The sequence below is a fragment of the Pseudopipra pipra genome, chromosome 4 (genome assembly GCF_036250125.1).
Source record: "Pseudopipra pipra isolate bDixPip1 chromosome 4, bDixPip1.hap1, whole genome shotgun sequence".
NCBI lineage: Eukaryota > Metazoa > Chordata > Aves > Passeriformes > Pipridae > Pseudopipra > Pseudopipra pipra.
In genome coordinates this window covers 34954647-34975427 of record NC_087552.1, presented here as the reverse complement: position 1 = coordinate 34975427, position 20781 = coordinate 34954647, and the positions used below count along the sequence as shown (strand labels likewise).

At 35.3% G+C, this 20781-nt stretch overlaps 1 protein-coding gene across 5 annotated transcripts in view; it reads left to right on the top strand.

Moving 5' to 3' along the window:
- Positions 1-20781, top strand: part of FSTL5 (follistatin like 5) — a 295874-nt gene that overhangs the window by 14433 nt on the left and 260660 nt on the right. For all 5 annotated transcript variants that reach the window (XM_064652364.1, XM_064652368.1, XM_064652367.1 and 2 more), the window contains one exon: positions 14752-14890. In XM_064652364.1, the coding sequence (XP_064508434.1) occupies positions 14768-14890 (123 nt within the window). In that variant the 5' untranslated portion in view covers positions 14752-14767. The remainder of the gene's footprint in view (positions 1-14751; positions 14891-20781) is intronic.

The following is a 20781-nucleotide window of genomic DNA, read 5'->3' as shown; positions in this document are numbered from 1 at the left end:
TGAGGTCGACAAAGGTTACATAGAGACCTTTGTTCTGTTCCCTACACTTCTCTTGCAGTTGTCTGAGGACAAATACCATGTCTGTGGTGCTCCTGTTGGCTCTGAAACCACACTGACTTTCAGGAAGGATACCTTCTGCTATAGTGGGTATTAGTCTGTATCCATCAACAACCCTGCAAAAACCAGTTTGGCGTTTGTAAGAAAGGAAAAGATTTGGTAATTTGGGGGATTCTTAAGCATTGGTTAGCCATTTCTGAACAGAAGTGGATTTCTGAGGTGACTGTTGGTAAAGTCAACTGATTTACAAGCCACAGCTAATATGGGAAGTCAAAAAGGAATACCACGTGCTGAAAAGAGTTTATTGCAATCACTCAAGTCAGTGAATAATTGAGGACAAGTAGCTTCTCAGCATACTCTTTGTTTTGCCTGTAGACAAGGTTTGTAAGCCAATAATCATTATGAATTTTTTGTTGCTTTTGACTAGTGTCTGAGGGATCAGTTCTCTTACAATCCTGTAATAACTGCATCAGAATTATTTGTGTGGGACAGATGTAGTGCATTCTAACCTTCTTCTATTTCTGGTATTTATGTCCAGCAGTAATTATGCATTTAGTTTTTCCTTTTAAATTGTTTTTTTCCTCCCTATTTTTGATAGTTATCTATTTCACGAATGGCCCCTTGGTCTCAAAAAGCCAGCTTTTTTTGTGTTAAAGTTTACATACTTAATTATCTATAACAGTACGTAAAACTGTTATAGATCATCCAGCCCTGCATAGAATACAAAATGTCAGCTGTAAGGCTTCACAAGTTAAAACACCTCCTTTAGGAACTTAAACTGAGACACAAAGAAATAGAAAAGTGCTACTGTTTTCAGTCAGCATACAACACAAATCTAAAAGAATATGCAATTTGCAGTGGAGGTTCAGCTGATTTACAAAGGTGAGTGATAAAAGTGAAGCTTCAGAGTTGAAGTTTCCTGATTGAAAAAGAAGTTTGTTAATAAGTATAACTGGAGGGGAAACACCCAGAGGAAGGCTTTTCCATAGTAAATATTTTTACAATATATTTATCATTATTTTACATATCATATTTGTTTATAATATTTAGATATTTATTTACACTATATTATTTATTGTATTTACAATAATTTTATCATATAAAGCCAGTGAGAAAAAAGCTGGTATTATCACTATCTCTCTATCCATATCTATATCTATATGTCTTTGTTCTTAAATATTCTTGGAGGGGAGGGCATTATGGACTGAGAAATATTTTTCCTATTGCTCCATGTTAAGAGTTAGTGTCATTTTTCTCTTCAGCTGGAATTAAATTTTAGTGTAAAATATTTAGGCAGGGGGCAAAAGCCTTTGACCTATTTAACTAGAGAAACTGTTCATGTTTGCTGGATATCACAGCACCTGCTAGGAGTAAAAACATTGATGAAATAATCCTAAACGAGAAGAACATTACTCATGGTCCACCAAAAGAATGAAGTTGTGAAGTAGCTACTTCCCTTAAATACACAAAGGAGAGAAGTCTGCAATAGCTTAACTTGTGACATTGTGGCTGCTTTTCTTGCTACCAGTTTCTAGTGGGAAAAAATTGTGGAATTACTAGTGGAAAAATAGAAGAAAAAAAAAAGCTTTTTTGTGCTCTCAGACTGACTGAAAAGTGGTATGGTTACATTCATATTAATATTATCAAAGCAGGTTTCATCAGTGAAAATATGAGGATAAATCAGATGCCATATATGCAGCTCCACACTTAATTACTAGAAGACCACTTCTGTAACTAAGATTATGGCATTTTTTTGAAATTTACTTCCCCCTTTTTATCCTTGCATGTATGTTATTTCTGGCTGTATTCAGGAAATATTATAAAATTAGAGCCAATCTAACAACAGGAGAATATCAGTGGTAAAAGTCTGTATTACTAAAGAAGACTCCTAAATTACTGGATGCTCATAAAGGGCTGTTATGATGCATAATGTCAATTTTTTTTTTTGTTATGTAATGAAGCAAAATAAAACACCCACCTAAAACCTAGAATGCTGCTCTAGAATGGATGTTTACAATAGATAAAATAATAGACAATTGAGAGTCCCAATAGCCAAAATATCCCTATAGTATTATTTCTAGTGGATGATGATAGCCTTATGGGAATGTTATTCTAGAAAGAGATTGATGTAAGGCAAACAGTGGCTGCGTTTATCCTCCTGGGCATGTTTCTGATACCCCATTATGATTTAAAAAAACCCCTCAAAACGAAACCCAAACCAAAAAGCTGGAAACGGCGCCCAGCTTTGTAAATGGTTCTTTCGGAGTTGATTTTAAATATTCTCTGTCTAGATTTGTATTCCCTTAAGCTTTTATAGTAGCCAATACTGGGGTAAAATGTAGACGCGAATCCAGGCTATCTTTCATGGATGATGTTCAAAGAAGTCAAGTAACTTTGGAAATAAAGGGGATACCTTTAACGGCACCTACTCTCTTTTCTCCCCAGTGTATATCGTGCATTAACATATTGGTCACTCAGCTGCAGGGAACGTGGAGGCTGTAGTACTCTTGTGGACCATGAATAGGGAGCAGTACTCAAACTGGAGCTTGTGCAGTTGGTGCAGCAGGCTTTAAGAATAGGAGGCTGCCCAAAGCAGCCAACTTCAGGAGAGAACAGCAATGGCTCTGCTCTTGTTTTGTTTCCAAGTGTTCAATGTGGTAATTGCAGCCACTGGCTGCAGTGTCAGTGCTAAGGGTTGGCAATCTTTTATTAAGTGAAAAATTAGGGAATATGAGCAGTATGCACTGGTACCTGGGATATCCCTGCTACTTCCTTAAATTCATCCCCTTTTGCCTCATCTCCTACACCATGACACTAAGATAAACAGTGAACCTGATGCATCAGTTTGGTCTCTACATGTACTGCCTTTATCCTTCTTTGACACTCTCCTTTTCTCCCTGCTGGAACTTCCTACTGATACAGGACAGAGTCCAAGGCCTTATTTTTGGAGGAGCCAGACAGAGAAGGTTTGACCTGTGTTTGCTATCAGCTGTGGTTTGAGGTGATCTGTGTGCTGTCTTACTCTGAAGGATAGAAATTGTTACTCCCTCTCTTCATTGAATGTGCAGATTCCTTCATTTAAGCAATTTTAAGTTTTAAGACATTGAAGATAGATGAGAAAGAAAGGTAGATTTCCCCCTCTGTATCTAGGCAGGGTAATCCTGATTTTTCAATGTGGGCCAAATCTGCAAGACTGTAAATAGTTTTCAGATTCCATTACATGTTGCTGAACCAGATGAAAATCTTTTGGGTTTTTTTTTTTTTTTTGCATATATAACCTCCTGCAAAATAACTTTTGAAAACCTTTTCTCTGTTTTGATGGCTTTCTCTGTTTTGTGGCTTACAGAAAATATCATCTGCTTAACAAGAAATGTTTGAAATTGCTGAAGAGTAGGCATTCTCAGACCTTCAAAATACAGAGGCAAGAGACATTTCAGTTCTAATAGCATAGGGATACTTACGTGAGTCAGCACCGAGGATGCATTCGTGCCGATGGTAACTGATTCATCAATAAAGAGTCTGGATGTAGCTGCAGCACTTGGACCTTTGCCACCAGTCATCTGATCAGCATTTGACAGAGCAGCTGGAATGCAATGTTCAGCAATGTCTCTTGGCTCCTGTTCATGAGTGTTGCACTTCACAGAGGTATCCTAGACAATCCCAAAGTCTATGCGGTTGACTCAAAAATGGGGAATAGCGTCCAGGTGGGATGAAAAAGGGAGTACAGACTTACATTTCAGGGAGATGGAGTGGTTACTCTTGAGGCTGTAGCTTCAGAGAAAGATGGGACATTCTTGCCTCTGCACACGGTTCATACCAGATGTGATATAGAGAGTCTGGTGGTGACATCTGAGCTCTAATTTCTTGCTGAAATATACTTTTTTTTTTACTTTTTTTTTTTTTTTTTTTTTTTTTTTTTTTTAATAAGAAGCTCCTTCTAGGGTTTCCTGGTACATTGATGATGAAAAGTTCATTCCAGTCAATTTTACATTAACTTTTTTCTGTATTTCTATTGCATAAGTAAAATTGAAGATATTTACCTTTTTGCCTTTCCAAAAATAACCAAAAAACACCAAATAAAACACTTCAAAAATTGAAAAAAGGAAAATATGTACAACTTTTTTTTTTACGTCAATAAATGAACACAAAAAATTTGTTTTCGATGTATGATACAGTGGTGGTTGAGGAGAGACAAAATACTTTCCTTTCACATACTATCAGTTCATCAGCACATACTGTCTGCTCCTTTTTTTGTGTTATCATCATTCCACTCTTCTTAGAAGTAACAGGTTTTTTAGCTAATGAATTATTGAAAAAAAAATCTTATTTTACAATCCTGTTTAGCTACAACCTAATCAGAACATTGTAGGTTTTCTGATTTGCTGTCAGCTTTCCAGTATGCAGTTGGAAGGTTTTTCTCTAGTAGATATATTAGAGCAATCTAAAAACATGAACAATAAAACCCAGTAAAATAGTATAAGACAGTTAAAACATAGCAGGAAATGAAGTTTCTGATCCTACTGAACAGGATTGTGAGCATTAAAATAAGAGAAATGCATTGTTTTATTAGAAATACCTATGCAAAATTTAAAGAAGGCTGCAGTTGTTCCATGGATAATTAGTACGTCCTATAATGATACACTAAATTTACTGTATATAGTAGAATGTAAAAGACCAAGTCAGCTGTCACAGTCAATTTTTTTTCACCAGGTATGATAGGGTGAGGTTTTTTGTTCTATAAAATCTCAGAACTGTGTGTGTTTCCTTCCTATTATGCTCAGTCTATTAATTTCATTTGCATAAGGAGAGAAGATCCTTTTTTTATTCACTTGGACTTTAATGTCCAAGCACATTGCACTGGGAACTCATGCCAGCTTTATGACTGACTGAACAAGTGTGATTTTCTGTATTGTGCTGAATTCAGGCTCATGAAGAAAGTTGACCTTTCTGGCAGTAAAGAAGAAAGTGAGTCAAGTCATCACAAAGCAGGAAAGAAGAAAGGCGAAAAACTCCACAGAAGTTAAATTGAAAAAGAGAAAATACTTATAACTATTTTGGCTATTCAAGTATAGAACACTTTCCTCTATTTGTATGTTTCTATGAACTGTATGAAATGGAGATAGGTTTTTGTTTCCATCCTTGTGAATGTTTTCACTAAATCCTTTAAATAGGGTAAAATTCTGGACCCAACATATCACATGTTGTTTTTTAGAGTTGTTTTCATGTTGTTAATTAGGTCAGGATTTCATCGGTAGTTAATTATATTAATGTGAACCCTAGGAGAGAGTACTGGAGGGCAAAAGTATTTTTGGTTCAATCCTGATAAGGACAAACTGCCCTCAGCTACAAATAGTCCTTGTTTATTTAAATAGCTGCAACATTCATCAGTCCTTTTGGTTACTGATTGAACTGTGCTTCGATCCAATTATGCCAAAATCCGTATGCATCTTTATTCTCTGCAGTTTGATAATTTTATATTTCTTATCAGTGTTCGCACTGTTGTGTATACTCCTCTCTGTCATACCACAGTGCGTCCTTCTGTGTTTGAGGAACTCATGGTTTCTTGCATGTCATAGGCTTTCCCATGTCACATTTCTCTCTGCTATGCACTCTAGTTATCTTCCCAACCTTTGAAGGCTGCTGAAACACTATTTCCTTTGCTCCTAGCTACCTTCTATCTTTACATTTTAGTGGTTTAGGACTTAGTTTTCTTTTTTAGTACTTCATAATTTTTTTGTTATTTCAAATCCAATTAGAGGTTAAAAACCCAAACCTGTCTATTCCAGTCTTTCCATTTTCATGGTGGTCTTGAGCAATAATTTCCAAGTGGGTTGACTTTAAGCCAGCTGAGTTATTGAAAGATGTCTTTCACTGGGTGAAAAAGATGGGATTTATGACTGTTGGCTAGAACACTTCAGCGCAGTGAGTTTCAAAGATGTAAAGAGATAAAATCATAACATTAAACAGAACATTTAATAGGAAGAGATTATAATGGCTGTTTGAATTAATGACAGACATATGGTTTAGCATTCATTCAAGGAGTTCAAGAACACAGAGGTTTCAATGGTTTTGTTGGTAACTACTGTTTTACCGAATGCCAGAATTTCCTTGAATAACAAAAGAGAACATAATAAGAACCCTCAAATAATATAAGGGTGGTATATTAGCATATCATAGCAAATATGTAGAATTTCAGTCTTTAATTTAGCAGTTTACTTCTTTAAAAAAGAAGTTGCTTCTTAAGAGACCACTTTGCCTTTTCTAGGATAACTGCTCAAAAATACACAACAATTTACTGTGCAAGTGTCAACAACTGTTGTTTCTTCTTCCATTTAATTAATAGCAGCAGTATTTTATTTAAAAAGACAAAATTAAAAACTTAAAAATATTTATCTTTTCTAGTATTAACATCATCAAACTATTCACATGAGTTCTAAGCTGGCAAGTTTTCTCTTTCTGATTTCATAATATGAAGCAGTTGAATTCCCATCAGTTCAGATACTGCCACGATGGTAAACATTAATCCTCTAGGATATTAGGGAACCAGCTGTGACAAATTTGCTTAGTGAGGGAAGAAAGAGACCACCTTGCTAACAGTATAACTTTCACAAACTAGCACTTGCATATATCAATGATGTCAACCACCCTGATGTTGATATTGAAGTCTTAGGAAAAAATTAGATCAATAAATGCAACACAGATCCATTAAAAATATTCCTCTGAGATGTGGTACCTTCATTTTGTTCTTCTTTCTTTAATATTAAAGAAACTAAGAGACCATGTGAAGAACATGCTAAGAAAGGTTTAAAATTTTCATTTCTCATTTTATTATAACTAATTGAAACTTGGGTCACAAACAATAAGACATCCGTGACTCATCCTTTAAATAAATAAATAAATAATATATGGAAAATGGTAAGATTAAATTAGAGCATGAAGTTAGCAGCAAAGATTTCACCTAATAAATGTCCTCGCTGCATCTGTGTTTTAGGTGTTTTGACCTTTCACAAATGCCCCTGCCACACTCAGGCCACTTGTGTACAGGGTCACGTGAGCCCCTGTTAACCTCCAGGGCCAATTCCAAAGAAACTCTTCTGCAAAAGCCCTGGGCAAATGAATCCTGCTTGCATCACCCCCACAGACACTTTGCTGCCTTGGCTTCTGCTGTTACCCACCAGCACCTGGCAGTGTAAGTGGTGTGAGGGGAGAGAGAGAGAGGTAACAATGACAGGCAGGGAAACCCAGCCCTTGTCCTGGCTGCTCACCACGGAGATGCCTTGAGGTACTTGCCTTGGAGACACCTGACATGTTTGTAATGTCAACACAAAGACCAAGTGCAGTAATACAGGACCAAGAGTGCAAGGGTCTGCACTCCACCTGCTGGTTGTGCAGTATGATAGTTTTGCAGTTTAAATTAGAAAAGAAGTGAGGGAGAGACGGGCAGCGATCAGCAGAGGTAGGATTTGTCTGGCATGGCAAGTCCTTTTCATGAGATTTTTTTAAAAAAGTATTTTGCTGCATGTGTGTTCCAGCACATGTGCTGTCAGCAGCATTGCTGGCTGTTCCAAAATGATTGTGCCAGCCTCTTTTGATGGGTGAAGGATGAAGAGCGTGTGCCTGTGCAGTCAGTGGCTGTAGCCACATAAAGTCGCAGCTGAGAGACAGAACAGATTGATACACAGATGCACGAATTGTTGGCTGCCGTGGCAGAGCTACACTTCACTGTTGCAAGCCCTGAGCCTGCTGTACGCAGTTAAGGTGACCTAACAACTCTAGTTCAGAGCATGGCTGCCACTTCTGGAGGAGAACTGGAGGGTGACAGCATGAGGTATGCAGTGCGCAAGAGCTGTCAGCAAGTCCTGGGGGCGAGAGCTGCCGTCACAACATTGTAATCTGCTTTCCACATAGCACTTTGACAAGGACAAACTTTGCTTGATATGGGTTATAGCTGCATTCATAGAGAGACTATGATACTGTCTCTAGTATGATATCTGTCATAAGGTTTCTGATGACACAGGCTGTATGAAGATATGGGGCACTAGGGTACAGCAGAGGGAGGCTAATGGGAAAAGACATGCTTTTAGCTAAAACTTCTACTTGTTCAAAGTCAGTGCAATATAATAATCTCTATTTAGACAAAAAAATGCTTTGTTTGCAGGTGCCTTTCTGCCATGAAACCATAAGAGTAGATAAAAGCATCTTAAGAAACGGTAGCAGTGTATTCTTTCCTGGATGGTTATTTGCATCCATCGTTATAAGCAATGAAATCCTCAAAGTCAAGAGCAATGAAGCATGGTTCATATTTATTACCGTAGCTGTATTATAAACCTATTAATAACATTGAATATGGTGACAGAGCTCATGGTCTTTTTCTGATCCACACAAAATAGACAATTAATTTTATGCCTTTTTTTTTTAATTGAGATTAGTAGTATGTAAAAGACAGAGACTGACATGTCCTGAGAGTATACAGTACTGCTCCTTGATGTGTTAAAAGTGACCTCTTAAATAATACCAGGTTAATATCTGACATGTCTTCTCTTTTAAAGGTAGGAATAATGCAGTGATCGAACAAATATTTAGGATTTAATTTATTATACTTTGTAGAGACATTGAGTTGATCAGATAAGTTTATTGGGGTGGAAGAGTTATATCTTCAAATGAATTATATTTCTGTTCTTGATGCCAAATATCCTGGCTAGTCACCATTTATTTACTCAGAACAGAGCATAATAGCTGAGAAATTTTGGAAAAAAAATCTTCAACAATGGGAAATTTATTAATTTTAAATATGTATACATTTTAAAGTAGGACATTCTCGTAATTGGTATGTATTTTCACTCTTCATATAAACTCTGGCTAAGCCAGCTTATATTAATTAGATTTTTTAAATACACTGTGTAAATATACATTATCACATTTGGAACTGGTTGTGTATAATATGATATTTTTTCAATCTTTTCTATGAAGATTACAGCATGGAGACAGGTAACATGGTGCTTATTATCTATTTGCTAAACTCTCATAGTAACAACCTCTATCCTAGTCCAACAGAGTCAGGCAGAGAGCAAAATTTACATTATCAATGAACTGCTGAGAAGATTAGAAATCATAATAACTTTGAGAAGTAGTACTCACTATGGTGTTGTGAAATATATTAATCATAATTAGATATTCATAAGTAAGGTGTCAGAACTGGGATTTAGGTTGTTTTTCACAAAATATTGAACTTGCAAGGGTGAAAAGCATTAGCAGGAGAGAAAAGGGAGATACAGGTTTGCATTGCATTTTCTCAAGAATGAAAAGAAATTGTCTCCAACTCAGGGGTGAGTAGCTGATCATCAGGGATAATGGTGGGTATTCAGTTAACTTTTCATGTAGTTTCCTTTGTTTAAAAGAAAAAATTACTGAAAAATATTTGAGGGTTCCAGTTCCCTTGGCTAAAGGAGGTGAGTGAGATGCCCTCAGGTATTTCTTCTGTCAATTCAGAAGGTATAGTTCTCCCAGCAATACTCCTTACCCAAGGATTTCAAGAAAAAAACTTGTCACAGAATAAAAGAATCCTCTCATAGATAATAACTTATCAAAAAGTTTTAGAAGTAACTGAAATGGAATGAAATCAATAGTGAGAAAACTGTAGAGTGCATCACATTCATGAATGCTCTGGAAATGTGCTAAAAAGTGAGATGACAGAGCTTTCTGAAAATCAGAAAGAAAAATCTAAATTTGATGCTGAAGAACTTACTGAGTGATGAGAAGTTAGGCATAACTGTTATTTTTCCCACATTCTCCACTCTGATGCCTCAGGTTTTAAGGTAAATCTGGGGATAACAAAGAACAACACAAAAGACTTCTACAACACAGATCAGTTTAATGCTAAAATAGCACATTAAGGTAATTGTTAATAAGAGAATTAATGCACATGAGGAAAGAAACACAGCATCCTAAATATTTGCATGCAGTGAGGGGAAAAAAACCCCCACACCCTAATTATTTACGTGCACTGAGTAGCTGTAAATTAGATGTTTACAGAAGATATGGAGTTACTGCTAGTAGTTGTTTAGGGAAGTCAGTTCAGTGTTTATTGGCAGACAAATCATATATAGCATAAAAGATGTACTGGAATATTTTTTTTATTTCTCTCTATATTTTAACCTATAGGCTGTATTATGAATGAGGAACGTGCAGAGAAAGAAACAGGAAAACAGGAAAATGCAGAGGTACAGGTTGTTATCTGTTTAAAGAAAGTATAAACCAAATAAATTCATCAGATTTCTAAACATGGTTATATAAATATAAAGTAGCAACACTCTTCACACCCACATGATGTTATGAAAATAAAAATATACATTAAAAAATGAAGAAGACAGACTTAAGGAGCTAAGTCCCCATCAGTGTATATCAGGCAAATTGGTTAGCTGCAGTTTCTAGCTCAGGCAGTAAATGGACTCGAGGGAATATACTGTGTTATCCTTGCCTCTTTACTTCTTTTAAGCAACTACCATTGGCCACCAATTCAATATTAAGTAGTTATTAAACAATATTTGCCTTTATTTACAGTATCACATCAGTGCTTAGTGCAAATAAGCCCTTAGTGCAAAGAAGCAACATTTATGGAAACAACACTTTGATTTATAGATGTTTAATGACAGAGCCTGGTGAAGTTGGGAAAAAGTAAAATAAACATTTTAAACACTAGAGTGGTGAAAATATGGGGTGGAATTTCTTCTTACTTCTGTGAGGTCTTAGAAATAACTTAAATAATTTCAGAATTGAGTAGAAAACAGCGGACTATTCATAATTATATTAATCAGTATGTAAGTTATTATCTTGTCTTGTCCCGAAATCCTTACAAATATGTAGGAGATGTATTGTAATAGGTAGAGCTTATATTTTGTTAAGTATGTTGCATGAACAAACACATCACTGGAAAAAATGGTAAAGGTCAGACTGCCTGACAGTCTGATTTCACAACTGTCATAGCAAAACCAAACTCATTACACTGCTTTCAGGGTGATGCCTCAGCAACGTGACAAACTCACAAAGAAAGCTATCTGTTCAATAACATTTCACTGAAATTGTCAAACATAATTGAATAACACTTATTTCTTGGAACATTTCTTTCAAATCTGGTCTCTCCATGGTCTTTTCTGGCTGTGCATTTGCTTAATTCAGATCCTAAATTTCAGTCTGTGCCGTTCCCAGAGAGAGGGAAAGTGAGAGTAATGCCTTATTCATCTTTGATTAAGCCCCCACCCCTTCCAAAGTTCTCGGTAACATGTATACTGTCTGGGACATTGAAGCAGAACTCTTTCTTCCACTTTTCGAAGCAGTGATAGCAAAAAAATACAAAAAACTAAGTTGCTTATACTCAAGAGCCCTATATTTCAAAATATTTATTAAAATCTGTATTAATATTGCTTAAAATCTTTTATTTTCGGCGTTTTCCTGTGAAACATAGTTTTGATTCTAACATTTAATTACATTAATCATTTGTTTGACCCTGAAATTCCTTAAGCCCACTTACCTCCAATTCTAGTGAAAAATACACTACTTAATATATCCTGTGCACTTAATAAAAGCATACTAAGTAACTGTAGTCATTTATATATTCAAGTTTAATGATGTGGAAAGTTTGACAACTTAAAACTCAGTATGTCCTCCATGACTTGAAACAAACTAAAAAAAAAGTGAAGATAAAAATAGTCATATAATAAAAAAATAAAAGCAACTGCTTTACAAATATATAATTAATGGAGTTATACAGTAGAATGTTATCTAAACACTGAAACATTAAATTCTGCCAGATTACAATTAATAAGTAAACAAGGTCCAGATCATATTGCAAAATTGAGAAATATGTCATTTTGCCCTAAAATGCATAGTATAAGCATCCTTCAAAAACACAATTTCTGATCCATTGATAATACAACATTAAAAAGAAAGTACAGAAATCCTTTAGTTATCATTTGTGCTGTACCTCCAAGAAGAAAAAAGAAGGAAGTAATTTTAGGTAACATGAGTATATATATATAGACTTGATAACTTATTTCTTTCTGTTCACCTATGTGCAGCAACAAAATCTGGAGTTGCAGTAAAGCTTTGAAAAGTAATTTTTCTTCCTGCTCTTTAGTTCAACTCTTTAACCATGTAAACCTTTAAGAACAGATAATAATAATTTTTCTTAAAATGAAGACGTAGTACTGTTTTAAGAACTGTGGTTTTGGTAGTAGTTTTAAAAGATGTACAATAAATTCAATTTATGATACCTGGAAAAAAAGTGGATTTTTTATTTCTAAAAAGGCAAATAATAACTGAAGACGCCCTCTATACTTTGGGGATTTTAAGTGGCATCTGTCCAAAAAGCTGACTTTTTAAATTTATGTTGAAGTGTTCATCCAAGTAACAGCAATAAAATCAAAAACTGAGCATGTAATAATTTTCTCTTCTTCTGTGCAAGTGCAAAGAATAAGTCTTTCAAGGTCAAACAATTTTCAAGACTATAAGGACCCTATTCTTTTATACCACATGAGGCTAAAATATGTACAGTATAGATGGGAGGGTGGTGGAATGTGGCTGCCCTTACCATCTTCTGTGAAATGACTGTTCTCCAACCAAATTTTCATTGTACGGAGAGATATTCGACAAGTGCATAAAGGGGACAAAGCTTCAACTGTGCATAGCTAGTTTTAGCATGCACAAGTGCTAAACTAATCTAATTCCGACCTTGAAAGTCAGAAATAAAGTATTTTCAAAGTTTTTTTTTTAACAAACACAAATAAAGGGATGTTTTCTTTGAGATAAAAAGTCAAGATTCTGATTTTTCTTATTTCTTTTTTTAATTTTTTTTTCCCTTTAATGGACTTATTGTCCCAATAACAACCATACCGAGAACTAACACAGAAACAGTGAAGGAAAATGCCATACCACAATGTACTTGAAACCTCAGAATTCTGTAATGAGCCTTTTTGTTTTTCAAGTCAGTAAGCTTATTGTTGTAATAATTCCATAGTAAAGGTCCACTGGAACATCTGATTAGCAGTTCTGTTTAGGTGGAAGTATGAGGGGAACCCAAGAAAACATATTCACTGTGTCATTTCCTATCTTCACTATAATATCCAGCTACTGAACAGGTGCAAAAGAACAAGCCTCAAGTTATTTATGTAAAATAACTCTCTGTAATAGAGCTTGTTTTCTGTGTTTCAAATTATTCTTTGCTTAATATATTCTGCTAGCTCTCTTAGGAGAGAAACTTCTACTATGTATATTAGAAAAGCTGGAGCACCAAAAAAAGGTAATTGAAGTGGAAACGGTTGGAATAAGCAATAATAAATGAGAAGAAATGTTAAGTTTGATTACTAGGGAGACCCAGAATGAGATGGGGTTTGGTGGAACAAGAGGTAAGCGATGTCAAAGTAGTATGGTATACAAATGTCAAGCTTTGGTTTGAGTTTCAAGTGAGAAAGCAAGGCAGGCTGGTAAAAAATCGGCTGGAATGAGAATGAAACAGACAGCAACCTTTAAGAGGTTTTACCAAGTTTGGAGTATTAGTCCCCAGAGAAGTGTAGCAAACTTACGTAGGATCGTGTTACTGAGGCTGCAAATAGAGTAAGAACAGAGTCCATTTACTACCTTTAATATCTCCACAGGAACTAATTCTATGCAGTCTCTGTCTTCAGAGGCAGAGACCTACTGTGAGAACTACTGCTATATGAAGAATGATAGGAATCAAATCCACAGTTTGTGTAACAGTATTGCCAGGAGCATGACTGTAAATGATACAGGATAATAAGTGATCCAGAATTTGCTCACATTTTATGCTCAGCTGATTTTCCATAGAAAAGAAAAATGTCAGTCAAGACTTCAACATTCTGTACACACTCTGTGCTCCTAGGGCACACTTAGGATGTTTTGTACTTATTCTTGTATATCTTTGTTTATTAGAGACTTCTATGTTGGTGGGGTAAGTGAACTAAAAGCAAGGTAGAAAGGGGAAAAACACCAAACCATTCATGTGTAAGTCAGCCTGCATGAAAGTTGTTCATCTCTGTCCCGTATTGCAGGATTAAACAATATAGACTAAGCAGACTGACTTGGGAGTGTCTTGAAGTGATGAGAGTCAGTTTGCTGTGTTGTCTAACATGATAGTTTTAATACAAATGCTGAATATCAATAATATAGATTGCATATTTCTAATAGATTCTGAAACAGCTTACGAAATGCACATTTATAAGTCCATTAGGAACCACATAAAGAAACTCTCATGACATATGTATCTATAAATGTGTATGATTGTTATAGGCCTTTAAGAATATGAACTGTGCATTGTGAAAGACTGTATTTAAAAGAAAAAGTTGATTGATGATAATTTTTTTTCCTTCATCTGAGAAAATGTTTTGCATTTTTCACAACTGCTTTTCTAGTATATTCTGGTTTTTTCTGTGGCTTGTCCTGGTTATTTCCTCAGTGACTTTCTCATATGATAAGAAAACGCTCCGTTCAGCACAACTAAATTGATATTGTCATCCCAAATGACTACTATTTTTTCTCTTTGCTGTTGTGCCAGATGGATTGTCTTATATCTACAATATTTATTTAAGTCCACAAATGGAATATCAGTATTGTAAACTTTTATTACATGGCTCATGCCAAAGTAATATGACATCACTGAACTCTTACATTTTATTTTGACAGAAACAGACCTGTAAAGATGTTTATGTGGTGGTCCACTGTTTTACTTCTTGGATGCATTTTGCTGGGAGCGGAAGGGTGGCCAGTCAAGGAAGGATACGACTTTAGGCTCTATCAGCCCCTAGTAAGATTACGCCACAAGGTATGGATTATTCTCTAACACTTCTTGCTTTTCTTCCATGGTCAAGGGATATATTACACTCCAGCCTTATCTTGTTTGTGTTTTTTGGAGTAATTTTCAGAAATTAACTTTTACAATAACAACACATGCAAAAATATATACTTGATTTAACAAGTAAACGAGAAAACAAGGTGGTTTGACTTGAAAGCCCAGAAAACTTTCAAAGAGGGTGAGCTAAGATCTGTTTTAGTTTCACAAACTAGACATTATGTGTATCAACATCAACTCAGCGAGAGAGATTCAGGAGAGGCTGTCTCAAAGCAACTGTCAGCATCTGCTTAAGGCAATGACTTGTCCCAGTCCTCACTGAATTTCAGACCAAGCAACAAACAAGGGAACTGCCCATTAAAGAAGCGTGGAAGGAAAAGGGCTGTAATATTTCCATGGGCTAGAACTAGCATAGAGCTGATCAACTTAATTCTTCTTGGTACAGTAGTAGTCATGGGAGCAACATCTGAGGAGCCTTAAGGTCTACTGTCAGGCCAACAAAGACCCTAAAAAGACTTCACCCTTCTGAATATGTGTGCTTCAACTAAAAAAAGTCTGAGTTATAGCCAGAAACCCGAAATGTTAGTTTTGGTTAATGTTTCAAGATCTAGCTAGTTTTATTTCTCAATACTTTTTATAAAACATGAAAAATAATTATTGTTAGTCCTTAGTTTGAAAAAAGACCCAGTATTGTGTAATTCTATCTCAGTGTATAAGGGAGAGAAACTGATAACCAAGTTCTCAAACATGTAAAATATTTTCCTATTCACTGACTATTGTATACCATGTATATATAAAAATTTTCTAACAGATGGAAGATAAAATATTAAAATTTAGATTTTATTATACGGTTATGTATACAAGTATGTAAACAACATAAAGAAAAAGAATATTGAAAACTTGATATAAAGTTTATTTTGAAAAACAAAGAAGATGTGAGATTTTTTCTAGGTAATATATCTAAATGAAAAAAATGGTTTAGTGTATAGTTAAGATTTTGGTATTAGGGATATGTGTTAGTATAAAAAAGCTAGGAATGCAGAACTTTTCTAAAGTGAATTTTTAAAATTAACTTTGGCACAGATATACATATTGAAAACATGTAAATAATATGGTAAAGAAGACTTTCTGCTTCAATCAAGCACTTAATAAATCAAGTGCTTAGATTAAATTGTGCAAGTAGAATTCTTACTACAAACAGATGATAATGAATATCAGCAGAGACATATTTTCTTTGATCAAGCAATATGTATGCAAGTTTATATGTGTGAAGATTAGAAAAAAAAAAAAAAGAGTAATCACTCTTGCTCTAATAAAGGAGAATTTTTCTGACTTGGATGATAGTCCAACCAGAGCAACTCCAAATGTCAGCCTGCAGGGAAAAACAATCCTGTTGGTACTTTGGTATTATCTTAAAATTATAATTGTGTTCATGGTGAGAATAGGCATTCATATCACAAAGCTTTTGTTGTTTTAAAAGGGATTATGAGCAAATTCAGCTTCTCATGCACGGAAATTACAAGAAGGTATTTAGTCTCTATATATGATAATCTGAATGCATAAGAAAAGCGTTCATAAGGAAAAAACTTTATAAATAAGGAAAATCTTTCTGTACAAGAAAACGTTACTTTACTATGAGGGTGACTGAGCATTGTAACAGATTGCCCAGTGAGTTTGCCAAGTCTTCATCCCTGCAGATAGTTAAAAACTGTCTGGACATGGTCTGAGGTAACCTGTTGTACGTGACCATGCTTGAGCAGGGAGATTGGAAAGGTGACCTCCAGAGGTTCTTTACAACCTCAAACATTCTTTGACTCAGTGCTTCATTATAATACACAGTTAATAATCACATATAATAAAATATAATTGGATTTTTTTATCAATTTATGTAGTCAGCCTAATAGTTAGGGATTTTACTGATGAAACCTCAAAAGATTAAAAGAGATTTTTAGATCTTTGACAAAAGATTAAAAAAAAAGTCTTTACAAAATCTTTTAAAAGAGATTTACAAAATTTTTTTAGAAAATATAAATGTCATCATAGTGAACAAGATACAATATTCCTTAATCCACTGCTTTAATTGGTTGATATTAAATGTATGATGAATTAAATTTGAGAGTTTTTCATTTTTTAATATCAGTTTTGATTTCAAATATCAAATTTTTAGCACAAATTTGGTTTCCAGGTTGTTCAAAACCTCTTGAAATAATTGTACTTAGGAAATCATTGATATTATCTATCTTCATTCCGTCCCTTAGCTTCTCCCCTCAACTTCCAAAAACCTTCTACATCTTCAATAGCTAATTAAGCCTTCTCTATTGAATGATATTTATGATTTACCTGCAAAAATAATCCATCTTTCATAACTTGAGATGGTTGACAAGTTCAATGTGTTTCAGAGGACTAGTATAGACAATTTAGCTCAGTTGGTTAGAGCATGGTGCTAATAACACAATGTTGTGGGTTTGAACTCTGTAGATGTGCCATGCACTTAAAAGTTGGACTTGATGATCTTTATGGGTCCCTTCCAACTCAGAATATTCTGTGAATTTGTACATATCAGGTTTTATTAACTGCTTTATACATCGTTCCTCCACATCTGCAATCCACTGTTCTCATACAAAACTATTTAGCCTACAGCTTTTAATTAATTTTCAGACCCAAGTGGTTGTTTGGTAAGTTTGTGTTGGGATGTGATTCAGATCTGTGTGGTTCATAGCATTCTGATTTGCAGAGAAAAACAAGCCATGCAGGTAGATCACTATAAAGTCTCAGCACATTTTGCCAGATAAGACACCTGGCTTTTTAGGGAGCTCTGAAAAATTAACTGAAGATCCAATTTAGAGATTAGAAAACCTTCCAGTTAAGGAAGTGTCTTTATGACTATTTGGGTTTCTGTGTGTACCTATGATGCATTCAGAAAGGGACTATGAACATACATTTTTCCTGTAACAGAATATTGAGATATATCATTATCCTCCTCTACAGATGGCATCATGTGTGTTCCTGGTTTCAATAGATTTTTTGGGGTGTTCTTTAAGTTATTTATAATAAATTAAACATGAGGACAGATACCTGAACAATTACATGATGATATCTCATGCTGTTTTAAATACAGTAGAATATATAGCTGAATTATTTGTTATAGCACAGTTGTACAGAACTCATATTCTTCTTCAGTGGTGGAAATAACTAGGAAAATTGGTATTATTGATAGAAATATTCAGTGCTGCAGTGTGTGATAGCCTGCATCCAGTTTTTCTCTTAGAAGATAACTGTGCTGCCTTTAAGACACCAGCATTTTTATTGGTAATTGAAAGCACTATTTTTCAGTCTTCAGCATTACTTTTTTTTTTTTTGTTAAAACTGTGCAGAAAATTATAATAAAATATGCTTCAAGTGTCCTAATTTCTGAGTACGGACTGCACTGTTTCCCTGGCTAATGTCAGAACAGTCTGGTGCTACGTGAAATATACATGTTTTGACACGAACCAAAAATTGGATCTAGTTCTGTGGATATTGCTGATTTCCCAACTTTGCTCTTCATATTCTTTAATTATGCAGCCATTTCTTAATGTGTAGAAATGTATTTTTTTTTTTATTAACTTGATCTGTAGGAATCACAGACTATTCTTCCTCAGACTTTTTAATTTATCATATGCTGCATTAATGAAAAGGTTTTCTAATTTCGTTATACATTAGTTGGAACTGCTCTAGCATTACAGTGGAATTTTTAATACCTGGTACCTAAGAGGAGTTGCTGACTTGCAAGTATTAGGTTTATTTATCTGTTATTTTCTAACAGAAATTTGCAATAGTTGACAAAATATAGGTCTAAGAACTTGAAGCAGTTCATGCCTAAATTATAATTATGACCCAAACTATAATTGTAAGAATGTTCATTATCATGGCCATTATAATGGCAATGGAGATCAGATGTTTGACTGCATTGCTTATATATGAAATATTCAAAACCAGGAAGAGATGAGTTGTCTTGAACCAGAAGTGAGAAAGAATATTACAAAGCACTCCTGAAAATTTTATTTTCACTCCCCTTTCCTTGTGTAACTGCCATGGCTTACGCTAACATGGTTATGCTGGAAAGTATTAGGCTGTGTCTGAACAGCATGTGAATTTCTTGTTAAGCCAGGTAACCATTCGTTCTTCATTTGTCAAAACACTGGAAAAGTTTGTAAGGTACTTTCCATTTGGGAGTCTTCTTGCATTGCTGTTGAATTATTGTAAGCAATTTGTTAATACCTAGGTTCCCACCTGATATCATTAGGAAGTATTTCTAGCATTCTAATGAATTTTCTTCTTGTCATTTGCATGCCTCTGACACCAATGTTTTCAGTGAAAAAGTGAATGCTCTGAGATTTCCAGGTATAAACAGGCAGGTGGCAGCCAGCAGAAAGCCAACTGTTGGCTGCTGATTCTCTGTCAGAGTCTAAGATATATGGAATATAGCCTGTACATCCATATGTATACTCCAGAGCATGCCAACTCTGCGTATCTAACGTGCACACACAACCCTCCTTGGCAAGTGAGGTGATTCACATGGTTTAGCAGGGAATAATACTGGCAGTAGTGGTTGGTTGCTAATGATCCCGTCATGGGTGGGGAGCTGTTAAGTTTTAGTCTCTCAAGAGACAGTCAGTGAAGGCGCTAAATTAGTTATTGTCCCCTGGACTTTGGCCCAATTCTGAATTTATGGAGTTACGACCATTACACTCATAATAGTCAGGGCTGTAGTGCCTCACTGAGAGCAAATTCTGCCTTGGCAGCATGGGTTAGGGTAGGACCAGGGGAACCTGAGAACAGGGGGGAGAATCGAGGGAATTCAGACTTTGGACTGGGCTCGACCCTCAGCCTTAGCCTGGGCCTGTGCCCTGGCCTGTACAGGACTCTCCATCTGGGAAGAGATTTTATTGTCTATCTGAGCATGCAGTTTACAGAGGGTGCAGCAAAGGGGATGTGCTTTGATTTTACCAGCTTTGATGGACAACTGTTTTTGCCACGTTGGTTCAAGCTGTTTCCAGTCTTTTCCTGATTTTGTCTTGTGTGACCAAAGGGCTAATAGGAACTGAGTCAGATGTGCAGCCGTCATTCTCGTCTGTGGTATTTCTCCAGACTAAAATATTTCTTCTAACTTCCTGTGAAAAACCTGCCTCTCTCCCTTTTTCCTTTCTCCTTCCCCTCTTACTGTTGCTGTTTGCTGCTTAATTCAGCAGTTCAACCCCAATTCTCATTAATTTATGCCTCAGGATTAGGTCAGTTTAGAGGGGTTTAGGTTACATTAGAATTAGGTACAATTTAGAGGTGTTTAAGCAATAAGGACTTTGTCTGAGTGAAACAAAGCAAGGGAAAAACATAAATATTTCTCCCAGTTTATTAAAAATAAATTTGAATGTATAAGCACAGAAAACATGTTTTGCTTTTAGTTTTTTTCCCAAAAGTTATAAAATATTCTCCTAACTAACAGCAGAGTGAAACTCCTGTAAAATGTAGACAGGCTGTGTTCAATGACTTTATTCTCATTTAGGGTTTCATGGCCAAGAAAGAAATGCACAGAAAGTAGTACTTCTAGATTGAAAAATAACCTGAGCTTTCTTTGTGTGGTCTGGTCTCCAAACAACCTGAGTTTTTATAGTTTACAGTGTCTATCTGGAAAATCTGTTTGCTTGCAGGATTTGAGAAGTCATAAAATTTGATCATTTAAAATCCTCTCCTAGAGGGAGAGACTGCATTCTAATTTACTTTTTCCTGTGGGCAATAGCATTCAAAAGGCATGGGTAATTTTTTTTTTAAGTCTCATTACAATCATTGTACATTAATAAGCTAATATCAATTAAACATGTTATTTT